General features: G+C 37.8%; 4 protein-coding genes and 2 long non-coding RNA genes across 15 annotated transcripts; 3 read left to right on the forward strand and 3 right to left on the reverse strand.

Annotated features, from left to right (window-relative positions):
* Positions 1-640: 640 nt before the first annotated feature.
* LOC124349938 (alpha-tocopherol transfer protein-like) lies at positions 641-3602 on the forward strand. The gene is made up of 8 exons (XM_046800886.1): positions 641-779; positions 1573-1673; positions 1734-1822; positions 1883-2033; positions 2095-2288; positions 2355-2465; positions 2528-2691; positions 3061-3602. The coding sequence occupies exons 2-7, from the start codon at positions 1601-1603 to the stop codon at positions 2687-2689; spliced, it is 780 nt and encodes a 259-aa protein (XP_046656842.1). The 5' UTR covers positions 641-779; positions 1573-1600; the 3' UTR covers positions 2690-2691; positions 3061-3602.
* A 201-nt stretch (positions 3603-3803) lies between these two features.
* Positions 3804-5578, forward strand: LOC124349939 (alpha-tocopherol transfer protein-like). 2 transcript variants are annotated; one of them, XM_046800889.1, is made up of 7 exons: positions 3804-4123; positions 4186-4274; positions 4339-4489; positions 4568-4761; positions 4840-4950; positions 5068-5260; positions 5349-5578. In XM_046800889.1, the coding sequence occupies exons 1-6, from the start codon at positions 4051-4053 to the stop codon at positions 5227-5229; spliced, it is 780 nt and encodes a 259-aa protein (XP_046656845.1). In that variant the 5' UTR covers positions 3804-4050; the 3' UTR covers positions 5230-5260; positions 5349-5578. The 2 variants fall into 2 exon arrangements, with proteins under 2 accessions (XP_046656845.1, XP_046656844.1); XM_046800888.1 differs by having other exon boundaries at positions 5068-5578.
* Positions 5579-5923: 345 nt separating this feature from the next.
* Positions 5924-10666, forward strand: LOC124350231. Of its 5 annotated transcripts, none has more exons than XR_006920511.1 (10): positions 5924-6646; positions 6740-6821; positions 7750-7833; positions 7913-8006; positions 8072-8209; positions 8272-8760; positions 8823-8954; positions 9010-9229; positions 9562-9814; positions 10209-10666. It is a non-coding gene; the product is annotated as an uncharacterized LOC124350231 (long non-coding RNA). The 5 variants fall into 5 exon arrangements; XR_006920512.1 differs by lacking the exon at positions 6740-6821 and adding an exon at positions 7423-7686; XR_006920508.1 differs by lacking the exon at positions 6740-6821.
* A 1152-nt stretch (positions 10667-11818) lies between these two features.
* Positions 11819-12551, reverse strand: LOC124350362. Its single transcript, XR_006920836.1, has 3 exons — positions 12356-12551; positions 12164-12288; positions 11819-11938 (listed from the first exon to the last, which is right to left on the reverse strand). It is a non-coding gene; the product is annotated as an uncharacterized LOC124350362 (long non-coding RNA).
* A 2786-nt stretch (positions 12552-15337) lies between these two features.
* Positions 15338-19453, reverse strand: LOC124349682 (mannosyl-oligosaccharide alpha-1,2-mannosidase IA-like). Of its 5 annotated transcripts, XM_046800468.1 has the most exons (9): positions 19021-19453; positions 18145-18334; positions 17849-18043; positions 17557-17703; positions 17187-17411; positions 16924-17103; positions 16352-16796; positions 15882-16282; positions 15338-15808 (listed from the first exon to the last, which is right to left on the reverse strand). In XM_046800468.1, the coding sequence occupies exons 5-9, from the start codon at positions 17409-17411 to the stop codon at positions 15662-15664; spliced, it is 1398 nt and encodes a 465-aa protein (XP_046656424.1). In that variant the 5' UTR covers positions 17557-17703; positions 17849-18043; positions 18145-18334; positions 19021-19453; the 3' UTR covers positions 15338-15661. The 5 variants fall into 5 exon arrangements, with proteins under 5 accessions (XP_046656424.1, XP_046656423.1, XP_046656427.1 ...); XM_046800467.1 differs by lacking the exon at positions 19021-19453 and having other exon boundaries at positions 18145-18990; XM_046800471.1 differs by lacking the exon at positions 19021-19453 and having other exon boundaries at positions 17557-17741; positions 18145-18990.
* Positions 19454-20188: 735 nt separating this feature from the next.
* On the reverse strand, positions 20189-21717 carry LOC124349884 (THO complex subunit 3-like). The gene is made up of 5 exons (XM_046800809.1): positions 21428-21717; positions 21203-21359; positions 20938-21142; positions 20710-20871; positions 20189-20633 (listed from the first exon to the last, which is right to left on the reverse strand). Exons 1-5 carry the CDS (start codon positions 21605-21607, stop codon positions 20381-20383), a joined length of 957 nt encoding a protein of 318 aa, XP_046656765.1. The 5' UTR covers positions 21608-21717; the 3' UTR covers positions 20189-20380.
* Positions 21718-21974: the final 257 nt, after the last annotated feature.

Below are 21974 nucleotides of genomic sequence, written 5' to 3' on the forward strand. Positions count from 1 at the left end.
TGCTAGGTTATGCAATGCGCCCAAGCTCTTCTCGATTTCCTATATCGCACAGCTCTATTTTATGCTTGTAATAAGATCACCGACACCACATACGTATGTGACAACTTTTTCTAGCATAGTTAATGTCACTTAATAAAAATCACAGCCATAGATATTCGTTTGGTGGTATTTTATAATTGGGATGAAAACTTACACTGCTTCGCACTGCTTGGCAAAAAAACTATAATAATTCTTATGTCCTTTAACAAAATCTGAAAGCGATTTAGTATTTTTCGTATTTTATTATCGTTTCGTTTTTGTTATCACAGATGGATTTGTCACTAGTTTCAAGATCCTGTTGGACTTTGCTGCGCCAAATTTGAAAAAGATTGGATGCAGTAATGGTCAGCAAAGGCTGCAAAGTTCTATTTTAAGTAACAGTTTTTTTTAATCTTAATTAAAATGTCTGGATTTAGATAACACTTCCTTAATAAGTACTAATAACATAGGACAAATAGGTCAACCGAAAGAGCTTTCTGCTTGCTCTACATAATATTGACCCCAAGATCCTGCTTTATCCAAAGAGCACGCGCCCTTTGCTCGCTAATATTTGGGTCAGTAAGCGCTCAATTCTCATACTAAAAATCCAATGAAAATACAGTAAATGGATAAAGCAGCTAGTACTTGACAAGTCGATCAACAGAGAAGTGTTAATCGACTTTATTCCAGCTCTAGGGAAGTGAGAAAAGTATTTGCTAGTGATCTCTGATCAGTTTAATTATTAATGTTTAATTAATAAGGTACTTCTACTCTTTTTCATTGCTGTTTCAAAGATCCAAGAAATATGAAAATAAGAGAGTGTAAGAATAATACAGTAGTATAATAAGTAGAATAAAAGAACTAGAGAAAAAAATTCAAAATAATTTTAATGTGTGTTAGAGCCCAGGTCAACTAGCTTGTTGCGCTTTGTTTGCTGACGCAGCGCGATTCGTTTCGTTATAGCAGATTTTTCTTAGCGCCTTCATTTTTAACCATAAAATTAATGCTCATACATTTGTAGACTACAATAGTTAAATCGCAAAACGTTTGACATTTGCGCGAAGGGGCGGGCTACATTACTCTACCTATAAAAGAAACCATCTTCTCGGAATTTCTTATTTTTTATTTTCAAAATTCTTACCCCACCTTATCTACTTCTGTTTTTTTACGAAAAAAACAAAAGGCTTTAACCACGTCCCTAGCTTGGCCTCCAGCAGCGATCAGATTATTTCTCTTTAGTCCAAAACTTTTCCTTTTGGTCAAGGTATAACCTAATTCAAGGTAAGAAAATGATCACCCTTACTCCGTTTTTCACTCCTATTCTTAAAGAAAGATTCACACGCATCAGTATTACCACGACAGGCACAGGTACGTAATAACCAGGCAGCCAGATACTGAAATTTTAACTATAGCTTTAGTTGTTTCGTGTTGTTCAAACTAGAAACTAGAAAGTAAAAATTCGTCGACGTAAGTTTAATCGGATCGCACTGTGCTATGTTATTCCGTTAGAATTCTTGTATGACTTTGCACTGAAACTGTATTTTTTTGGAAAAGGTAATCGCAGCGACTACGTCAATCGAAAATGAACAACAACATTACATCTTTAACTCACATCGATAAAGAACTTGTCGGAAAATTCCGTCTACTCATTAAAGGTACTGTAATGTGTTTTTGTGACATTGTTTTTACTGACTCACTCTGTTACATTTTTACAGAATCTAACATTAACTTATCGATGAGTGACGAATTGCTGATGTGCTTCATTCACGCTCGGAAGTACGACGTGAATCGTGCTATGAGATTGGTAAAACTGTAAATTCTAAAAGTGGATAAATTTTAAAACCTTTTAAAAATGCCCTTATAGTTGAACAACTACATCAGAATGACGAAAAATTACCCAGAACTTCTAACTGAGTTGCGACCGGCGCGCGCCAAACAAGTGCTCGATATGGGTCTTGTTCTTGTGTCACCCCAACGAGAGCAAAATGGTCGTCGTGTATTTATAGTTGACCTAAGTATTTGACAAATTTATTTTCTTTGTGTTTTATGAGCTTTCATTTCTGATATTCTTTCAAGGCGATTGGGATCCTCGCGTTTGTTGTTTGGAAGACGTCTTTCATACTGTCGTCTTTTGTTTTCAAAGAATGGTGTCCGAGATTGAAACTCAGACTAATGGCATTGTTGTAATCCTGGATTTCAAAAATTTTACACTTCACAAAGTGAAGCAGTTTACTCCGCCGTTGATCAAAACAATGGCTGACACCGTACAGGTATATTTGGAAATTAATTTCTCAATAAATACTTGGACCATAAAATATTTGACTTTTCACCTCTAGGACGTGTTTCCTATTCGTTTACAAGGAATTCATATTCTCAATGAACCTCGTATCCTCAAAATCCTAGTTGCCATGTTTTGGCCTTTTTTGTCTAACAAAATCCGCAATCGAGTTAGTTTTCTCTTTTTAACGGCGAATCCCTAAAACTATCCTAACTACATTTTTATTTTCAGTTGTTTTTTCATGGCCACAGCTATACAACATTACACAACCAGATTGATCCTGCTTCCTTGCCCAGCAATTACGACGGCTGCCTGAAACCGATGGAAACCATGCATTTTTATAATGTCTTCCCTGAAAAGGACTACTCGAAATTATTCGATTGTTTTAACTAGAGGTAAGGCCGTAAGGGCGCTTAAAAATGTGTGATATTGGATGCTAGTAATATCAAAAAATTCTTATTCTAAATCTTCTAATTCTAAATTCTAAATTCTTAGAATTATGTATTTTGTCGTGCCCACTAGTTTAATACTCGTATCTTTATGTCATGCGTCTGTGCCGCTTGTTTTCACGCTAGTGTTTTTATGATGATTATTTTTAATTGTTTGTGTAAAATTTGTAAAAAAAATTACAGTGGGCTACGATGTATACATCAGGTGATTTTTTCTTCATTAAACTTTATTCGAATGCAAATAAGCGAATAATTTTAACAGGCATAGTGTAAAAGTAACGTAAGCTCAAACAACTGATAATTTTTTTTTTCAAGCTCGATGGATCAGGCTCGTCGGTGATCATCTAAATTATTACATAGATATATTGTGCGGAAAATTCGATTCCGGCTAACACGCGAATCAAGAGGCGGTCCAATTGCGTATGTATAATATTATTCGTTTCCCTTGTAGTATTAGCTTCCTCGTAGTACCCGTGATTTATTGTGTCGATTAAGAGAGCTCTGTATAGTTACATCAGGGGGTTAGGGCTAATTAATAAGAGAGAAGATCAGATGAGTCCGTATTCTGTGAAGAGTTTGCGTGTTTTGCTGTTTTTGCATGCGTCTGTTATCAAACTATAATCACTGGTTGTGCCAGTAGTGATATTCCTTTCCCTGATTCTGAGCAGTCATTGAATATGTTATTGCATCATATCGTATCGTGTTTGTCGATAACAAAATAATTCAGCCCCGAACTTGTCGCTTAAGGTAACAAAAACTAACAACTATTAACGAAAACTTTACTGAAAACCTTGGAATTTGGATAACCCGAATCCCACCTTGAATTGGACGATTTTCAAATGAATTCATGGATTTAACGAAAAGCAGTGAGATTTATTTTCTCAGAAAACTTCATTAGGAAAATTTTAAAAAATGTAAATTGCTTTCAAAAATATATGTTATCTCTTTATCAGTATAGACTACATAGAAGTATGTGGTGAGTTGCTCTTCGAGCTGGCTAAGGGTTGCTTCTTTATTTCGTGCTAAGTAAAAGCATATTTTGACCTAGTTTTCTCGCAAACGAACATATTTGTCCTTGACCTGCCTTACCATCTCCAGGCAGTGAAGGCCTATAAAGAGTAGCTGCAGCTGCCTGGGGTTGTGCCCATGGAACTCAGAACGCGCTTTTTATTATAGCTTCAGTCTTTGAAGTGAACAGGCTGCATTTCATGTCCTTAAAGAATTTCATAGTAACAAATTTAAACTAATCTATTGAGGATTTCATTATATTAAAAATCGGAGATTATATTGCGACTTCAATCGAAAATGAACAAAATAAAATCATCACAAACTCACATCAACAAAGAACTCGTTGCCAAATTCCGCCTGCTGATCAAAGGTTAGTTGAATATCACAGTGGAAATTTTTTCTTGTACGTAACTACTAATAACTCTGTCATAGAATTTAACATCAACCTGTCGATGAGTGATGAACTGCTTATGTGCTTCATTAACGCCCGAAAGAATGACCTGAGCCGAGCTGTAAAACTGGTAAAATACAAGTTAACTTTGATAAACTGCAATTTTAAAACTAACGTTTAAATTTTTCTAAAAGCTGAACAATTACTCGAGAATGACGAAGAATTATCCGCAATTCTACACCGATATGCGGCCGGCGCGAGTTAAAAATGTTCTCGATATGGGCATTTTTCTTTCTTCTCCGTACCGCGAGAAAAATGGGAGTCGGATTTTAATATTAAACCTACGTATTTCAAAAACTGACTTTTAATTTTTTCAGTAAATATTGAATTTATTGATGTTAATTTTTTTTTGTTTCTCTTAAGGCAAATGGGATCTTCGTTCTTGCAGTTTGGAAGATATCATGTCTGCTGTCGTATTTTGTTTTCAAAGAATGGTTTCTGAGACTGAAACTCAAACTAATGGAATAGTCGCCATCATCGATGTTAAGGATTTCGCACTTCAACATTTAAGACAGTTTACCCCGCCACTGATCAAAGTTATTGCTGAAACCGTACAGGTGGGTGGAATTAAATTAAAGCAAGTTCCCACAAGATTCATATGAAAACTATATCATTCAAATTATTTACCAATGCAGAACGTGTTTCCTATTCGTTTGAAAGGAATTCATGTTCTTCATGAGCCTCGGATCCTAAAAATTCTTTTGACTCTATTCTGGCCTTTTCTATCAAACAAAATTCGGAATCGGGTTGGTAGTTTAGATTTTTTAAATTGATCAATAATAATGCGGCTTAATATAATACAGAATTTCATGTTCCACTAAATTTTTGACGTATTAAAAAAACAGTAAAAATTATATTTTCAGTTGTTCTTTCATGGTGACAGCTACGCGACAATGCATCAACACATAGACCCTGCCTGCCTGCCCAGCAATTACAATGGCTGTCTAAAAAACATGGAAACAATGAATTTTTCTAATGTCTTCTTTGAAGAGAACTACTCCAAAATATTCGACTGTTTCAACTAGTAATACGCAAGCTTCCTCGAATCTAAATCAAGTATTGTTTAATTCTTCAATTTTTCGCCTTTATCACGCGTAGTTTTAATTTTGCAACTATTTTCGCACGTGTTACAAACCATGTAAAGACAACACAGTCTCTCTCATATTTTACAATTCCCCTTTTTGTCAACGGATTTCTTCGCGGATTTCCGGATTTCATTTGTTTAATTCTACCTGCGCTGCCGTATAGTCCGTGCGCATTATCTGTTACCAGAAACACATGGTTTCGAATTTCGCGCTAGCAATCTTATTGTATCTCCTAAATTTATAGTGGGGCACACAATTTTACATCAATAGAAACCCAAGATAAAACGTCTACTCAACGAATTTTTACAATGGGACTTACCCTACATTACAATCATTTTTAAATCTGAAACAACTGAATTTTGTTCGGCATTAAAAACGCCACTGGCGTCGGCCATCAGTTAGTTTTAAAGATCATTAGGTTAGCCTTCCATATTTTCAATGGCAAATCTTTCAGGGATTAAAGCATGTCGCTGTCGGTCTCCGATAGAAATCGCGTGCGCACGAGTTACCCGAAGGATTTCTATCAAAGTCTTTCAACGATAACAGATGACAGAGATATAAGTAAATTAACATGTGATGTGAGTTCAGGGGATGAAAAACCAGAAAATAAATGGAAATAGGTGGCTCTAGTTTCGCCACACGTTTACCTTTGGATCAATAATATACACGAAAAGGTTTTTTCTAAAAGGTGTGGCTGGTTTAGTTGGCGATTGTCTCATTAGATGGTTATTGTTATCGACTGCATAGTGATGAGTGAACCTCTCTACTCATGGATTTCGTTTCCGCCAATTCAAATTCTTCTTGATATGGCATTAAGAAAAACAGGACTGTTGACATTGTTTTTGTTCCCCATCATCCGTAGTTCAGAATAAGGTAATTTTTTATGGTGCGTATCGTATGATGAGCGAATGAAATTAAAAATGAAAAAGGTGGTAGTGTGATACGTAAAGGTAACAGCTGCTGTATATTTCGTCAACAATCTGGGATCACTAACAGATGTAGAAGCATGTAGAAGCACTCCTCAATCCTCATTGTAGAAGCATTACACCTTGGGGATTTCGTCTGTTATGATGTGCGATGCTGAGGTGGTGGCTGTTGGGGAAGACGAGATATAAATTTGGAGGGCAGAATATTACGTGCTTGAGTATTTTAAAAGTTATTGCTTGCTTTTGTTTGTTAGTTTTGTCTAATTGAGTGTCAACGATCTAGAGATGATATTGTTTTCATGTTACTTTTAAAAGTTTCTTCTTTGTGAGTTGTGACGCTAGACGGCCTTTGCCTTTGACCATTTCTCACCTGTCAGAAGCATCAGTTTACTTTACAAATCTCTGAAGAAATTTATCGCCGCTATTATTAGGTAATTTGGGTGATTGCTGTCTGCTGAAGTTTACAGCAACAAAGCTCACTTGTTAGATTTTCAATAATGTGCTTTAAAATTGTCTACTTCCAGATTGTAAATGAGTCTACAGTTCAGTAAATATTCAATTGACGCACAAAATAACCAGATATTCGTGATTATTGTCAAATTTGAGGTAAAGTTCATGTTTTATTTTTCGTTTTTGCGTACTTCCGGTTTACCCCCAAATCGTCCAAAATCGAGAATTTTCCGTTTAATTTAATCAAGTTATATCAGCAATTTCAGCGGTAAGGTGACCGTAGAACTCCAAAGACAGAAGAACTCCACCGACAATAGAACCCCAATATTTGAAATAATTTTAAAAAATTTCTCTGTAAGCGACAGTAGAACTCCAACGACAGTAGAACTCCAAAGACATAAGAACTCCTTTTTTAAATATTATTAAAAATACCCGACACTAGAACTCCACTACGCGACAATAGAACTCCAATAAATTATTTAATTATATTCATGTTCGACAATAAAATAGAACTCTATTGAATTTAAAATATTTTAAATGACCAACTCTCGACATGGAAATAACTGAGTTCAGGAAAAATCTCGATTTTGACCAAATCTTGGTTTCGTTTGAATTACACATAATCGACCTCAAATTTAACGAAGATCATGAAAAATTTATTTATTTTGCCGATAGCTCAGTGGTTAAGGCGCTATCGCTTACTTCCGGTATACTTCCGGAAAATTTGCATAAAACTAATAACTGAACTTTGTTCTAGGTAAATTTCTAAGGATTTCAAGCTAGATTTCAGCAAAAAAAAGTACACCGTTCAAGTTATATCAATATCTAAAGAACTTTGGGTTACATGTTTCTGTTATCCGAGTTTCAGACGTGTCCAATAGATGGCATGTGTCCTCATTTGTTTATGTCATGGCGGATTCATGGCAGATTTTTGTTTTGTTGTCAAAAGTTTCCTTTTATTCCTCGAAAACTACCGATTATTTCATAGATCAATTCAAGTTCATTTCTGTGCAAGTTGTTGGTGATGTGATTTATTTCGTATTTATATTGGATCACCTTTCATATTTCTCATTATAACCTGTAGCTGTAGTAGGAAGGAACGCGAATGGAAACAGTAGCCTAAAAATCGTCCTTTTGCTGAATGCATCATCCAGTCAAGTCAATATAGGTAAAAACCAAAAATATTGGTCACAAGTTTTAATTACTTTTTCACACATTTAGTTAATAGTTATTATAATTATTGGTAGTTTCTATTGATCTTGGTAGGTCACTAACACCAGCATGGCCACAATGTTGTTTCTTTCCGAACATGTTTTCTACAAATTATGCATTGACAGACAAGTATTATTCTTCCTCAAAAATTTTTAACTTTTATTTGATGCCATAAACTGTATTTTCTGTCATAGAGAAGGCTATGGGAACATATTCAAGGCCATGGGTAATCTTCAGGTTAATTGCAGCAACTTTGGAGAAGTCACATGAAAAGATGCAGGGCACATACCAACATGTGTTGTATTTATCTGAATTCTTTACTCTAGCAGTAGGTAGTAATTAACTTTTGTTAATTGCATTAATGTTGGAATATTTATTGGAATATTTCCCTTAGATTCAACATAACTGTTTGATGCCAAAGTTAGTTGGAACTCTAACTCAAACACAGATAACCTGCTGCCTTACAGTCACAGGCAGGAAAATAATTCCTTTCTTCAGAAAATTGTAAGTTTTATTTTTTGTCTGGACCCTCCATACCCCCAGTCTCAGAAGATTTATTTGTATGTGATGTGTATCCGATTATTCATTTCTCGTGAGTCGTGATGTTAAGCTTCGGAAACATGAGTTCTTCGTTCGGAAAGCAATCCATCCGTTCCGTACAGTCAATCAAATGTGGTAATCGTGAGGGAATCTTTTGGCTGTCGGTAGGTGGCTAAAATGGATTGTCATCCATCCACCAGGTGACGCGAGTGTCTTCGTGAGGAGTTGAGGACGAAATTGAAATATTTGCTATTTGTTTCCGAAACGTTGACTGAAAGTGTATTCGAAATACATTACGGAATTGCGGTGTCGATCTACATTTTCAGCCATGAAATTGTAATTGGTAAATGCCAGTTTTGATTTCTTCAATTTAATTAATCTTAATGTTTCTGTCTGAATTTACAGGCAATGTGGCTTATAATTTCACTTGGCCAAATAATGTGACCACTTGGGTCGAAACTGCTGTCCATTTGGCCGAAATGTCGGCCATTCGGCTGTACGTCTCATCTCGTTCTGAAACACTTCAGAGCTAGTAAAGTAATTTTGTTGATGTTGATAAATTTCCCTGCAATAATGCAATAGGTTTCATTAGTTGATGTTTTGGTCAGAGATGGAGATCCCTTTGCTCAACTGTTGCAGAAGTTGAGAAGACAATAAAGTCTGAGCTTCATGGCTGTCATATCATGAACATGGTTTTGTTGTTGCCAGCTGGTGAAAGGTGTGATCGAGTCATGGTTGAGTTGCAGCTTCTGCATGCAGTTTATCGAGCTGGTGCTATCCCAAGTGTAACTGCATGAAAACTTCTTGAATTGGTAATGTGATTGATATTATTGGTTGTAACTTGGGAAATCTTGTGTTTTTTTAATTGTTTTAATTTTTTTAATTTTGTATTCAACTTATAGTTGATTGCTACAGATTTAGTTAATGACTAGAGAGTAGACCCCTTTGCTTCTCTGTTGCAATTATGAGTTAAGACTATTATGGAAATATGGATTACATTTGTTATTTTCAAGTTGTAAAACTTGACAACTACAAATCAAGGTAATTCTGAGAGATTGTATAGTTTAACTTCATACTTCTGTTGTTTTGTTATGTCACATGAGATTCTGTTCCTTGTTAGTAACTTGTTTTTGTTTTTCAATAGCCAGGTGAAGTGTGCGCTTCTTTGTTGCAGTCTTATGTGCTCATGGATTCGTTGCAGTCATCCAGTGAAAGGTGTGATTAAATTGAGCTGTTGCATGCAGTCTTTGGTGCTGATGTTCTCCTGGAGTGTGGGAGAGTCCCATGCTTCAAGTCTTCTGTGATCAGCCATATCTGAGTTGACGCTGGATCATGCTGCATTGTGGTTGCCAAAATGTTGAACATCTAGTAAAACTGCAAGAAGACTCCTTGAAATGGTAATTTGATAAAAATTATAAGTTCTAACTTGGGAAGTATCATGCTTGACTACTATAATTGCTTACATTGTTTAATTTTAACATTTGGGGATTTCATCATGTCAACAGCTCTTTCCTTTGGTCATATGTAAATTGAGTTATGGATTGTTTAAGAGGAATTGGTTAACAAAATAGGCAGATACTGTAGAAGAATGTTTTTGTTTCACTGCAGAGCACTACAAATTTCAAATGAATTAAATGAGTAATCTAGTTTCATGTAAATTTTTGTTTAAACCATAGTTATCTGATATTGTTGCCAACCATAGAATATTTGGGTGAACTCCATTTGAAGTGATTTTTTTTTATTTTACACAAAATTTCCATTGATCAAACATTAATTTTATTTTGGTCATAGGTTTATGTTTACGTAGCAGTGATATTGCTGTCCAATATGGCATGTTGTTGCAGCCTATACTGGTGAAAGTTTTTTTGCATCGAGTTATGCTGTTGCTGTCCCTTGGTGCCGGACTGCTGGTGTTGTGCACAAAAGTTACATCCAGTTTTAATTGTTATTTGTGTCTATGCAGTTAACCGTTTATATGTTGAAAAGGAACAGAAAAGTTTCTTGGTGCTGAATCGCTGGTGTTGTGCTACATCAGTTACATCCAGTATTTTGTTTAATTGATATTTGCGTCTATGAAGTTAACCGTTTATATGTTGAGAATGAAAAAAAATAGTAATACGGGGAATTTTTACGTTGAACAAATAATAAACATGCCTTCGCGATTGGGAAACCAGCGAGGAGGAGATTGGGGGGATGGGGGTAATTGATTTTCATTAGCTAGAAGAAGTCGTGGTTTATTTTAATAAAGTTGACATAAAATCCTCTGTCTGTCTATCACATCCATATACCTACCTTTATAACCACATCTATTCCTCAAACCCCATAACTTCCACCAACATCCATTCCTTAAATCTCGATAACTTCCACCAACACCCATTCTTTATACCCCATTTCCCCACAAATGTCAAAAATCTAAAATATGTATAAATTATTGTTTAATATATAAACTTCATTTTTAATCTCGAACACTTACAAAATAAATAATTCTTTAAACAGAGCAACCGGTTCGAGACAATTTTTTTTGTGCGAGGCTTTTTAGCAAGCAATCCGCCAACCATTTTGACAAAAAGTGATAGTTTGTTTTCACGGAAATTTCGTGAGACGGTTACAAAATTTCTAATTCTGATGTAGAAATTTGCATCTAGTCTACTGACTACTGGTGCAAATTGCGATTCTTTAAGCTTGATTATTAAGGAGATGTGTTAAAAAACCCACAATTGCTTTTAACACATCACCTAAATTAATCAGGCTTACAGAATCGCAATTTGCACCAGTAGACTAGATGCAAATTTCTACATCAGATTGTTGAATTAGAAATTTTGTAACCGTCTGACGAAATTTCCGTGAAAACAAACTATCACTTTTTGTCAAATTGGGTGGCGGATTGCTTGCTAAAACTCGCACATGCAGTGTCGGCGTAGATCCAGGGAGATTACCTGGAAATGGAAGAGGAGAGAAGAGTGTGAGGCAAGTTTTACTGGGGAGCGATTAGTCATACTAGGCTTCCGGGTTAGACTCATGACCCTCTAAAAGTTTTCGTCGGATCATGCGCCTTCCAAGTCCCCGATCGACCAGAGCCCTCCCCTCCTCCTGGTTTCACAGCGGGTGAATGACCACCGGCGGACGTTGGTTAGTGGTTAGTTAGGGAAATGGGGCCAAAGAAAGAAGGGAGCCCAGACATGCACTTGTTCTTGTTTTATCTAACAATTTTTCAGTCTTGAATGACAGCATTCTCTTGAATTATAGCATCACCAATGGATGAAGTCCATGATAAGTAGTGAAGGAGTTACCCTGTAGACAGAATGAACATTTATTAGTTTGAGAATAATTTTTCAACAATATTTGAGCGACAGAAAGCAATACCTCAAATCAAGCTTAAGAAAAAAAAAAGGGAGATTCAAGGGAAGCAGCCAATTACCAAACAAGGTAGTGTACATTGTTGACTGTCAGTCAGTCTTTTTTCTTCAACATGACTTTACTTAAAGTCTGTCATGCAAATTTAGAAACCTATAGTTTCAAACCTGTAAATAAAAAATAAGAAAATTAAGTCACCTTGTTAATAATTTGTGTCATCAATGTGCTTGACAACTATGAAAATAAACTATCTAAAAGAATAATTAAACAGTAATCAGTATACTGCAGTTGAAATCGTCTTATAACCAGCATAGACGTGAGTGCAGATCAATACTTTTAATACATATTAGACTGCAACAAAGAAAGTTCCTTGACATGACAAGTGAACTTACACTTGAAACCACCAAACAGTTAGCCAAGGTTCTCTAGAAGAAGGAATGAGAGATTTGTCCGTGATGGGGTTGGTCGTTGGTGATGTAGCAAGTCCATTCCTTACAGCAGATAATTATAATGAATCCTAATAAAAGATGAGAAGATTGTATGTTTTTCAACAATAATGTAATAAAGCTAGTGTTGGTAGTTACCTGTGTCATTTCGATGGCACATTTTGAACAAAATAGTCAACGGTAGGCTACGTTTCCTCCTGTAAGTTAGTGAGAAACACTAAGGTTATCCAACATGTACACGGAATAGAACACATCACCGACAAGTTACAAACGAAATTACTCGAATTAACCTATGTGTTCATTTGTAACTTTCGAAGAAAATAGCTGTAGCTGAAGATTTAAATTAGAAACGAGCCGCCGTAAGCCCACATTTGACAACACAATATTCCTTCACGCCATCTATTAGATACGTCCAAAACTCACTATCTACAGGACCGGCTTTAGATAGTCAGAAAAGTCACAAAAGTAAATCAAAAAGACCTTTTCTGTTTGCTTTAGCTGGCAAGAAGCCTTTAGAATTGTGCAGAAAACAAAGCTCACTTGCTAGTTTTATGCAAATTTTCCGGAAGTATACCGGAAGTAAGCGATAGCGCCTTAACCATTGAGCTGCCGACCAAATTAACCAAATATTCGTGATCTACGTGAAATTTGGGGTCGATTAGATGTAATTTAAACTAAATCCAGAATTTGACCAAAATCGAGAATTTTCCTGAACTGTTCAGGAAAATTCTCAAAACCGGAAGTACGAAAACGTACAAAACAAAACATGAACTTTACCACAAATTTGACGAGGATCACGAATATGTGGTTATTTTGTGCGTCGAATCAATATTTACTGAACTACTGACTGAAATTAGAAAACCGGAAGTAGAAAAAAAAACACATTATTAAAAATCTAAAAAGTGAGCTTTGTTGCTGAAATAAAACTGACAGTTACCACAAAAAATTTCTTTGTAGTAGTAGCGAGAAATTTCTTCAGAGAGGTGCAAAGTAAAATTCTGACAGGTAAAAAATGATCAAAGACCATGCCGTCTAACGTCAGTAAGAAGAAACGTTTAAAAAAAGTAACATGAAAACAATGTCCGCTCTAGCTCGGTGACACTAAATTGAAAGAACTAACAAACAAAGGTAACCAATAATTTTCATACTCACGTAATATTCACCCTGTCAAATTTCACCAAAAAGCCACCACGCATGACACATCACAACAGACGAAATCCTCAAGGTGATAATAGACGCCAGTTCAACTTCTATACTGAGGAAAAGGCACTCAAGGCGGTGATATCCGTTCATGTACCTTGTCTGCAAACTGCAAGTGATTTCCGACGTTTCAGCACCTAGGCAACAGTGCTTGGACAGTGGATTGCTGAAAGGACTGGCAAATACTGGCAGCAGATTGAACCGGACGATCTGTTTAATAAAATAAAATCTAATATGTAAAATAAATTGAAAATCAATATCTAATCATTATATTCGTTTTAATTAAATATTTATTTATTAACAAACACGTAAAATAATTTTTAAAGTTTATTAAACAGAACGTCCGGGTCAATCTGCTGCCAGTCAAGAAGGGGGAGAGACACTGCCCGACTGACTCGACCATGGAGATTACCCGGCCATGGTTAAGAGAAACCGGAAAAAGAGTGAAGAGAGCTGAGGAGCAGTTATTTATGAGAGCAGTGTATCATAGTAGGCTTCCGGCTTAGATTCATGACCCTCCAAAAGATTTCATCGAATCATGCGCCTTGCAAGTCCCCGTTCGACCAAACATCTCCCTTCCTCCTGGTTGTCGCAGCGAGTGAGTGACCACCGGCGGGCGTTGGTTAGTGGTTATTTAGGGAAACGGGGCCACTGAATAATAATAAACTATTATTGGATATTGTTTCAAAAAAAGAAGTTTAAACATTTTCACCTATTTGGTTTGTAAAACTTTTGGTAACTATGACTTCATCATCTTCAAATCAAAATTTGTGCATAACTTTCTCAGTGTCCATTTTGTTTAGATCGACAGAAGGAACACAGGTTCGTCGTCTTCTCTCTCAACTTTGACGATCGTCTAAAGTACATCCCTAGTAACTCGTTGTAAAATTAAGATTGGATTTTTGTTTGCCTAAAACAAAGAAATTTTACCTTAATAAAAACTGCAAGCAGCTAAATTTAAGTTGATAAGGCTGCTCAAGTAGTACCACATCTTTTGGCCCTCCACAGCAATATTAGTTTTTCAACCATTCCCAATTTCTTCCTGTCTGCCAGTTTGTTCAACAACAATGTGTTTTCAACAACAACAACTAATATTTTCTACCATGTTAGTCATAGTCAAAGATTTAAGAGTCTAAGAATAAGAAATTCTGTTAAAATACCAGGAAATTGTTATTTTTATATTAAAGAAATATACACAATGAAGAGTTGCAAAAATCTTACTAAATCTTGTTGCTTGTGTTGTGGGGATTGATTACAGAACATGATTTTTTAAACTGGAATGATGGTGAAAATTGGACTGTATGATGATAATCCTAACCTTTTGAAAACATCTTCTATGTTCTTCTAGTTTCTTCTCAGTTCTCGCTCTATAGCATTTTCTTCAGCAGCAACATTTTGTTGCCTGATGTGAAGGAAAATGTTGACGTAGACAGGAGATTGCAATTCGTGACGATATGGCAAAACACTGTTTCCAGAAAAAACAATGTTTGAATTCACTTTATCAGGTACTTGTCCTTTGCACTGGATTCTTCACAAGCACAAGGGAACTCCAAGAGTCACACTGTAGTTAAAGGTGTTTGTAGACCACATATTTGAGCTATGTGACATTTGCCCAATTAAACACACAGAACAAAATCTTGTAGCAATCATTCCTTTTCCTGCAAGGATAAAGCGAACATTCAATGCAGGTGAAAGAATCTGAAACTCATTTCACTATAATGTGAAATTCTTCCACGACTTTCGCACTTCCTTAACTTGACTGTTCCACTTCAACCACGTGTAGGATTAACGGGATACCCACCGATATACTATTAGGGCAATCGAAAAACAAAGAAAACGTTGCGTAAACGGACTTATTTGGCTATTTTCCAAATGCTCGCCATAAATTTTGCAAGTTTGCAACAATAAGCTGAAGTCAGATTGACAGCCTCAACATCTGTGTTGCATTGTGCTGCTACAAATCTACAACAAGTGCAGACGAACTTCCGTAAGAACAGCGAAGCGGTGTTGGCGTGTTGGTCAAAAATACAACATCTAACAAGGGAGAATAATGCGAAAAGCTGGGTATTTTAGAGCTGGCAATGCGGCCGGGATCAGCGGGACAAGTATAATTTACAATTTTAGTAAAATCATACGAGTGTCATACCAATGGATTACGATTTACGATACCTAATACACTGAAGGTAAAAATTACGAACACAAAATCAATGAGAAAAATGTCATTTGTAATTATAATACTACTCGTCATTTTTGGTCTCTAAATACGAATTTGGGATTCGGAGTTGAAATATCTTTGATGGGCAACGACACGGGAAGAGGGTGGGCCTCCGTATTGAATACCCACTGGTCCAATGGAAGAACGTCGTCATCGCTGAACAATAAGTAGAGATACTAAAGCGCAAAATTAGAAATGCACAATTAGTTTCTTTCGAATAAATAAAAGATGATTTCGTTACTAATAAACCTTGAGTGTTTCAGCTAAGAAGAAGCTCTGCTGCACGTCATCTTTGACGGGCTTTTCTTCGTTGACGTTCTTCAATCCGCTGTATCCCGCTCCTTCGACCCGGCAATGTCTCTCCAGCGCCAGCACGACGTCCCAGCCCCACTCGCGATATATTGGGTCATGCGTCAGTCTCCACATAATAAAGTAGGATTCCACAACTTCCGGACGCAACAGATACGCAGCCTCCGGTTCTAAACCTTCGGCTTCCAGCTGTTCGTTAAATCGAAACGTCTCCGGTCCAAGTTGGCTGGTGCTCCGATTGTAAGATTCGCGGCACGTCCGCGTAATAGCTTTTCCCATGGCCATGTGACGTCTCTTGAAGGGTTCGCCAAGGTAAAATCCTCCAAGACCCAACATTCCTCCTGTAAACCAAAAAATTCAAATTGTTAATTTTCATTTCAAAACGCTTGAAATTAAAATCAAATACGCACCGGAGAAACACGCAAGGTGTTGCATTTTGTGTTCCAGTCTGCCCGAGTTGCTATCGGCAAAATAAGTGAATCCTTCTCTCGACACTTGGATTAACTTGGCCAACGCGGCTTCGACAGCGTCGATGTACATTAAACGGGCTTCATCGTCCTGTCGCCCGCTAAGTAGCCAAGACTTGAGCAAATATTCGTAGAAAGAATCACCAAACGCCCCCATGGACACATGGCGATCGCCCCAATCCCCGGTCCAAGGATTGATGAAATTTGGATAGAGACCTCCATCAGCATGTCGATCCAACCTTTTAATCGTTCCCGTGAGCTTTTGAATCTTCTGCCGGAAAACGTCCTTTCCCGTAACGTCCGACAGGTAATTGAACTCTAAGCTCAATGTGCCCAATTCTGACAAGATGCTAGAACCTTCGCTGGCCCACGACGGATTCCGGCTTACCTTGAAGAAAAAAAACAAAAATAAAACAAGAGATAAAATAAAAAGGAAAATCATTTCAAATACCAGAATATAATAGCCGGTATTTTGGAGGAAGCCAAGTATGCGCACTAGCTACATTTATTCTTACCCCATTCTCCATATTGACTATTCCTAACGGAATTCCCGTCGGAGTGTCAAAGGCTGGCAAGAGCCTCTCAGCTATCAGCAAGGCCTTTTCTCTGAACATGTGATCACCTGTCAAGGCGAAGCAAGACAAAAGACCTCCGACGAAACGTATGTTGATCTCGAAGACCGATACCTCGCCCCACTGTTTCCAAAGAGTTCAGTCAATCAACGTATTGTCTTGGGATATATAATCAAGCTGTAGTATACACAACAACCAGCGCATACCGTCAGTTTCTTGAAATCCAAATTGTGTTCGATCCAGTCTCTGGCCCGCTGGAACTCGTCCATCAGTCCCATAATGTAGAGGGTATCGAGGCTGTCGACAATGGTGACGCCCGTGTTGCTGAAATCGCCGAAAAGCGAGGAGCTGTGCCCGTGACGACTGATTGGGCGGAGTTCGTGATAGCCCCACGCATATTTCACGTAGCCGTCCCACGCGTGTTTCATCATCTGCGAGTCGAGAGAGATAAATAACATGAGCGTCGAACATTTTCTCTTTGTTAGTCGCCAACAAAACAAAAAACAAAAACATGAAAGAGACGAAAAAAAATCTTTCGTATTTTTGACGGGTTTTTATAATATTCTGTTGATTCACCTGTCGAACCGTATTCTTCTTTGATGGATTATCGCGCCGGCATCTTCGACCGGTATCACCGCTGGGATGACTTTTCCCCTTGCTCCGGATGACGTTGTTGAGACCGCATTCCTTCTGGGTCGGATTCTTGAGTCAAGATTGGCTGATCTGGTTTTGGGGAAGGAATGTTGTTGAACTTGTAGTAGCTATTGTAGAACGTATAACTTTCTATGTATATTTAATGTTAAAAGAAAGCCGGTAGATTTTTTTTTTTTTTTTTGGTTTTTGTCAAGTGTCATCTTGTTCAGAATACCGAGCAAAGGATTTCCTAGACGACGGATTGTCTCCTGGCGGCCGGCTGTAATTGGTCCTCTTATCCACGAAACTGACGTCGCTATTTCGACTGGGAAACTCAGAATTCGACGTGGAATCCTCGGATGAAACTGCGGCGATTGCGTAACCAAACAGGATAAGGGCAGCGATCTTGAACAAAGATTGTACACATCGACTGGAAAAAAACAAAGAGTGAAACATTCACGAAACACAAAATTATTCAAATTCAATCCACGTTATCGCTGCGAGTGACAAATGATTTTGATTTTTACTTACAACCAATCCATTTCGATGAAGAAAAACAAAATTCCTCGCACGGGTATTGAAGCTCAGTCAGTTAATTGGCACTTTGAATTCCAATGTTGTGTAAAAATAACCAAGGATCGAGGCGCAGCTCAGCAAAGAAACAGACTTTGCAAGATGGTGATGTTCGCAACTGTGCATTCAGTACTGTTGTGATCATTCCCTGCGTAAAAAAATGAATACAAAAGAAACCAGGGGGCGGGGTTCATTTTTCAACCGAGTCCTTAAAAGTGTTTAGAGGTCCCCCATCTTGAAAAAAGCGAAATATAAAGCGTATGGGTAGTCAACAATAGTCGAGGGGCCTAGCGCTTAGAGCAAATGACTGGGGGAAAAAAGGTAAAACTTTCTCAATCTCTCAGAGAAAATCTTTAAACGATTCAGTCGTAACATTTGTGGAAGTACGTCATCGTAAAGGACGTTGAGTGCCGAGTATCATTACACCAACAAGGTGGGGGGCTGTAACCTATGTCAAATAAAGCCTTGGCCACTGCAGAGGCCACTTTCACCGGCATTTCGACTTCCAAATGCCATTCACGATTAAGAACGCGTCAGTGATAGCCTTGGCCATCGTTACCTTGACGAATTTTGTTTTCCCTGTTCGGCACAATCTTCTCTCAAGTGGATGCACTAACTCATGTTGTCAGTTCCGTCTTGACAGACTACAACACAAACGTTGGTTAAACGGCAAAAGAGTATGAATTACAACAATTTAACAGCCAAAACTTGGAATTCAAGTATTAGCGCACACAGCAGCAAACATTCCAGGAGAAAAAAGAAATGTTTGCTCTTAAATAACTCCACTATTTATGCAAATAATTTTTGGCGTTTATAATTCAAAAAAAAAGGTACCTGCTGGGCACCGAAGCCGAATGAAGAGACTGAACTTGGCCGTAGAGCGGCCGATGTCTGCCGAGCGACACTTGCGTTGTGAGCCACAGGATTACGCTCCTCTCGTTTTAGGTTGACTTGTTGTGAGCTTCCTTTGTCGGCGTCTGAATACCTTCGGAAATCGGATGTAGACTCTTCTTACGACGACGACCCTAAAGCTTTGCTTTCAAAAGGTCTCTCAACTCGGAAAACGACAAAGAGGCTAACTTGGCAGCTCTGGAATAGGTTCACATTTCATTTTATTATTTCTTTCTTTTAAGAAATGCCTCGTATGTTTTCTGTTTTCATATCGGGCTAGAAAGGGGACAAGAAATGAAACATCGCCAGGTATTTATAATGATAGTAAAAAATTACAACTTGGTCTAGATACGAGGATCAATACCGAATAAATCATTAAACGTTCAATTGATTTTTGAATATTTTTGATTTAATGAGCCTGATTACGAGATCATATACGAGATAAGAGCATAATTTACGCAGCGGCAGCATTTTCAAAAGTAAACTTTAACTGCGCAACGCACAAATTCAAAAAAGGAAGAAAAAATTAAAGAATGCGAATAATTTCAACTTCTCGCATCCGTTTTACACCAATCGCAAAGCAGATAAATAACAGCTTTCCATGTTGGAATGACACGAGAAGCATTCCGAGTATTTCACGTTCTAGCTGCGGAGAACAATGAACATGAATCTACTCGAGCAAAACGATACATTCGTCTATGTGCCGCTTTGCTGCCTATATATGGGTGTGTGTGTTTAGTGTTTACCAACTACCGTTACGAAATATCAAACGACATTTTAGCCTTGTACATAATCAACGACTCGTATGATGTAACACAAACTATCAATCTATCTGTTTCTACGAAATATGCTTATTATCACGACAACTTAAATTAATTTGCCTTTAGTAATAGAATAAGGATGTCTTACCTAGATGGACTGCTTACATAAAAGCGTCGTATTTGTTTCAACGTTAACGCCCTGTTTTTTTAATTATTGACTAAAAATGTGTGCCAAACGGTCATCACCTTTTATAACGAATATGGGATCTAGTGATAACGAAAATTATTATTAAGTAATTAATGATGTTTGGACGTTTAAAAAAAGGAAAATATGTCCTGGGACAATTCAGTTTTCTGGAAAAGATCTCTGATCTGAGATCCATTTTACTTGTATATCTCTCAACACAGTTGAAGTTTGTAAGCTTGGCAAATAGTTCTTGACAAGAGTAAACAAGAAAATCTGCAAGTGAAAAAATTTAAAAAAAAAAAGCTGGATTCTGTATAAAACACGAGACCTCCTAGTTTTGATTCGTATGGGCTAATCACTCGTTAGAGAGACCAAAGAGCTTCACAGTTCCGGCGTCTCTGTTTCCGTCGTCTTTATCGTCACAGGCGTAGGCCAGCAGGTGAGAGCGTGGATGCCAGGCGACTGTAAAGGTTGGCGTGTCAACTGGAATGCTGATAACGCGCTCGCCTGTACCTACGTGGCTGACGTCGATCAACAAGTCCTCTGACCCGGACGCCAACATGGACCCATCGTGACTGAAACTCAATGTCCGAACTGGCCAATCCAACCTAAAGGGGAAACACCCAGTCAGTAATTGAATAACCTCAATAGAAAACGGCACGTTATTATTGGCATTAATGTTACTTGGAGAAAGTGCGCAAACAAGCAATTTCATCGGCATCCCACAGAGAGACTAGGGCGTCGGCCGACCCAGTGGCAAAGTACCGTCCAGTGGGGTCGAATTCGATGCAAATGCAGTTGGCGGGGTGAGCCTGTGTGACGTGAACGGTCGTAAGCTCTGGATAACTAGATACAAGAGAATTGATAGTGTCATGCTAGATTGAAAGCAGGGGGAAGAAAATTCATCATTACTCTAATATGTGGATGCAGCCTTGCCCACTAGTCAAAAAGAAAAGATTGCTGGCCTTGTTCCATTCTATTTCGTTGACTTCAAACTTGAACGGATGTTCTATTTTAATCTTAAAATTTCTGGCATCAATAAAAGTAACAAGGTCCTCTTTATTTCCCACTGCAATGGAATTTCCATCAGGTGACCACGTGATGTTGATATTTTCTCCTGTCAAATCACATCAATGAAGGATTGAACATTTAAGCATAATTTCATAATTAATTGTACCCTTGGTGTTTACTGTGGCGACACTCTTTTTAACTCTTGCATCCCAAACTCTCATGGTTTTGTCTCCACTGGCGGTGCTGAGTAAATCAGGATTGGTTTCGTGCCAACATAGCTGATCGACACTGTCATTGTGTCCCACAAACGTTTGCTCCTTAACCTGAAACAGAATGCCCCAAGCTCCATTATAATTGCTGCATGATTGATAAGCCGGGGACTAATACTAACCAGTCTGTCGCTTTCCATAGTAAAAATGCACACCGTCTTGTCAAAGGAACCCGACGCTAACCGTCTTCCATCGCAATTCCAATCAACCGTGTGAACCTTGGCCGAATGTGCAGAGACTTCCCTCGTTCGAGTGTGAGTTTTAAAATGATTTTTCAGCTCTTCCAATTCGGCGACTGCCATCTTCTTATTATTTTGAAAAAATAAATGGTTTATATACCTTTACTCGCGTGTCAACAAAACACAGTGTGTGCAGACGAACTAAAGCGAAGCCGGTCGTCCCGCCATTTTCAATGCCAAGTCTCTTCTTCATCTACCAGATGGCAGTGAGAGCGCGAAATTTGAAATTCCTAACTCGCTAATAAAAGAAAAAAAGGGTCGGGCGAGGAATGCGTGGTGGTAATGTCGTCTCCCCAATTGGCTCTGATTAGTCGGACGTTAAACGATACGTTTATCGACTGGCTGGCCAAAAATAAGAAAATAACAAAAATAAAATAAAAAAGGCGTAGGGTGGGCGGATAGGTGGAAATGCTTTTGTTACCAAACACGG

Source organism: Daphnia pulicaria, chromosome 7 (assembly GCF_021234035.1).
Source record: "Daphnia pulicaria isolate SC F1-1A chromosome 7, SC_F0-13Bv2, whole genome shotgun sequence".
Lineage (NCBI taxonomy): Eukaryota > Metazoa > Arthropoda > Branchiopoda > Diplostraca > Daphniidae > Daphnia > Daphnia pulicaria.

Bases quoted from the DNA above. Each gene is read 5' to 3' on its own strand.
- LOC124349939 (XM_046800888.1), top strand. From the start codon at position 4,051: ATGAACAAAATAAAATCATCACAAACTCACATCAACAAAGAACTCGTT. The intron at 4,490-4,567 runs GTATTTCAAAAA...GTTTCTCTTAAG, and splicing joins GATTTTAATATTAAACCTAC to GCAAATGGGATCTTCGTTCT. The intron at 4,951-5,067 runs GTTGGTAGTTTA...TTATATTTTCAG, and splicing joins CAAACAAAATTCGGAATCGG to TTGTTCTTTCATGGTGACAG.
- LOC124349884 (XM_046800809.1), bottom strand. From the start codon at position 21,607: ATGGCAGTCGCCGAATTGGAAGAGCTGAAAAATCATTTTAAAACTCAC. The intron at 21,360-21,427 runs GTTAGTATTAGT...ATTCTGTTTCAG, and splicing joins CTATGGAAAGCGACAGACTG to GTTAAGGAGCAAACGTTTGT. The intron at 20,634-20,709 runs GTAACATTAATG...TTTCCCCTTTAG, and splicing joins TGTTTGCGCACTTTCTCCAA to GTTGGATTGGCCAGTTCGGA.
- LOC124349938 (XM_046800886.1), top strand. From the start codon at position 1,601: ATGAACAACAACATTACATCTTTAACTCACATCGATAAAGAACTTGTC. The intron at 1,823-1,882 runs GTAAAACTGTAA...ATGCCCTTATAG, and splicing joins TGAATCGTGCTATGAGATTG to TTGAACAACTACATCAGAAT. The intron at 2,034-2,094 runs GTATTTGACAAA...TATTCTTTCAAG, and splicing joins TGTATTTATAGTTGACCTAA to GCGATTGGGATCCTCGCGTT.
- LOC124349682 (XM_046800468.1), bottom strand. From the start codon at position 17,411: ATGATGAAACACGCGTGGGACGGCTACGTGAAATATGCGTGGGGCTAT. The intron at 17,104-17,186 runs GTATGCGCTGGT...CTTTGGAAACAG, and splicing joins TGGATTTCAAGAAACTGACG to TGGGGCGAGGTATCGGTCTT. The intron at 16,797-16,923 runs GTAAGAATAAAT...TTTTTCTTCAAG, and splicing joins TAGTCAATATGGAGAATGGG to GTAAGCCGGAATCCGTCGTG.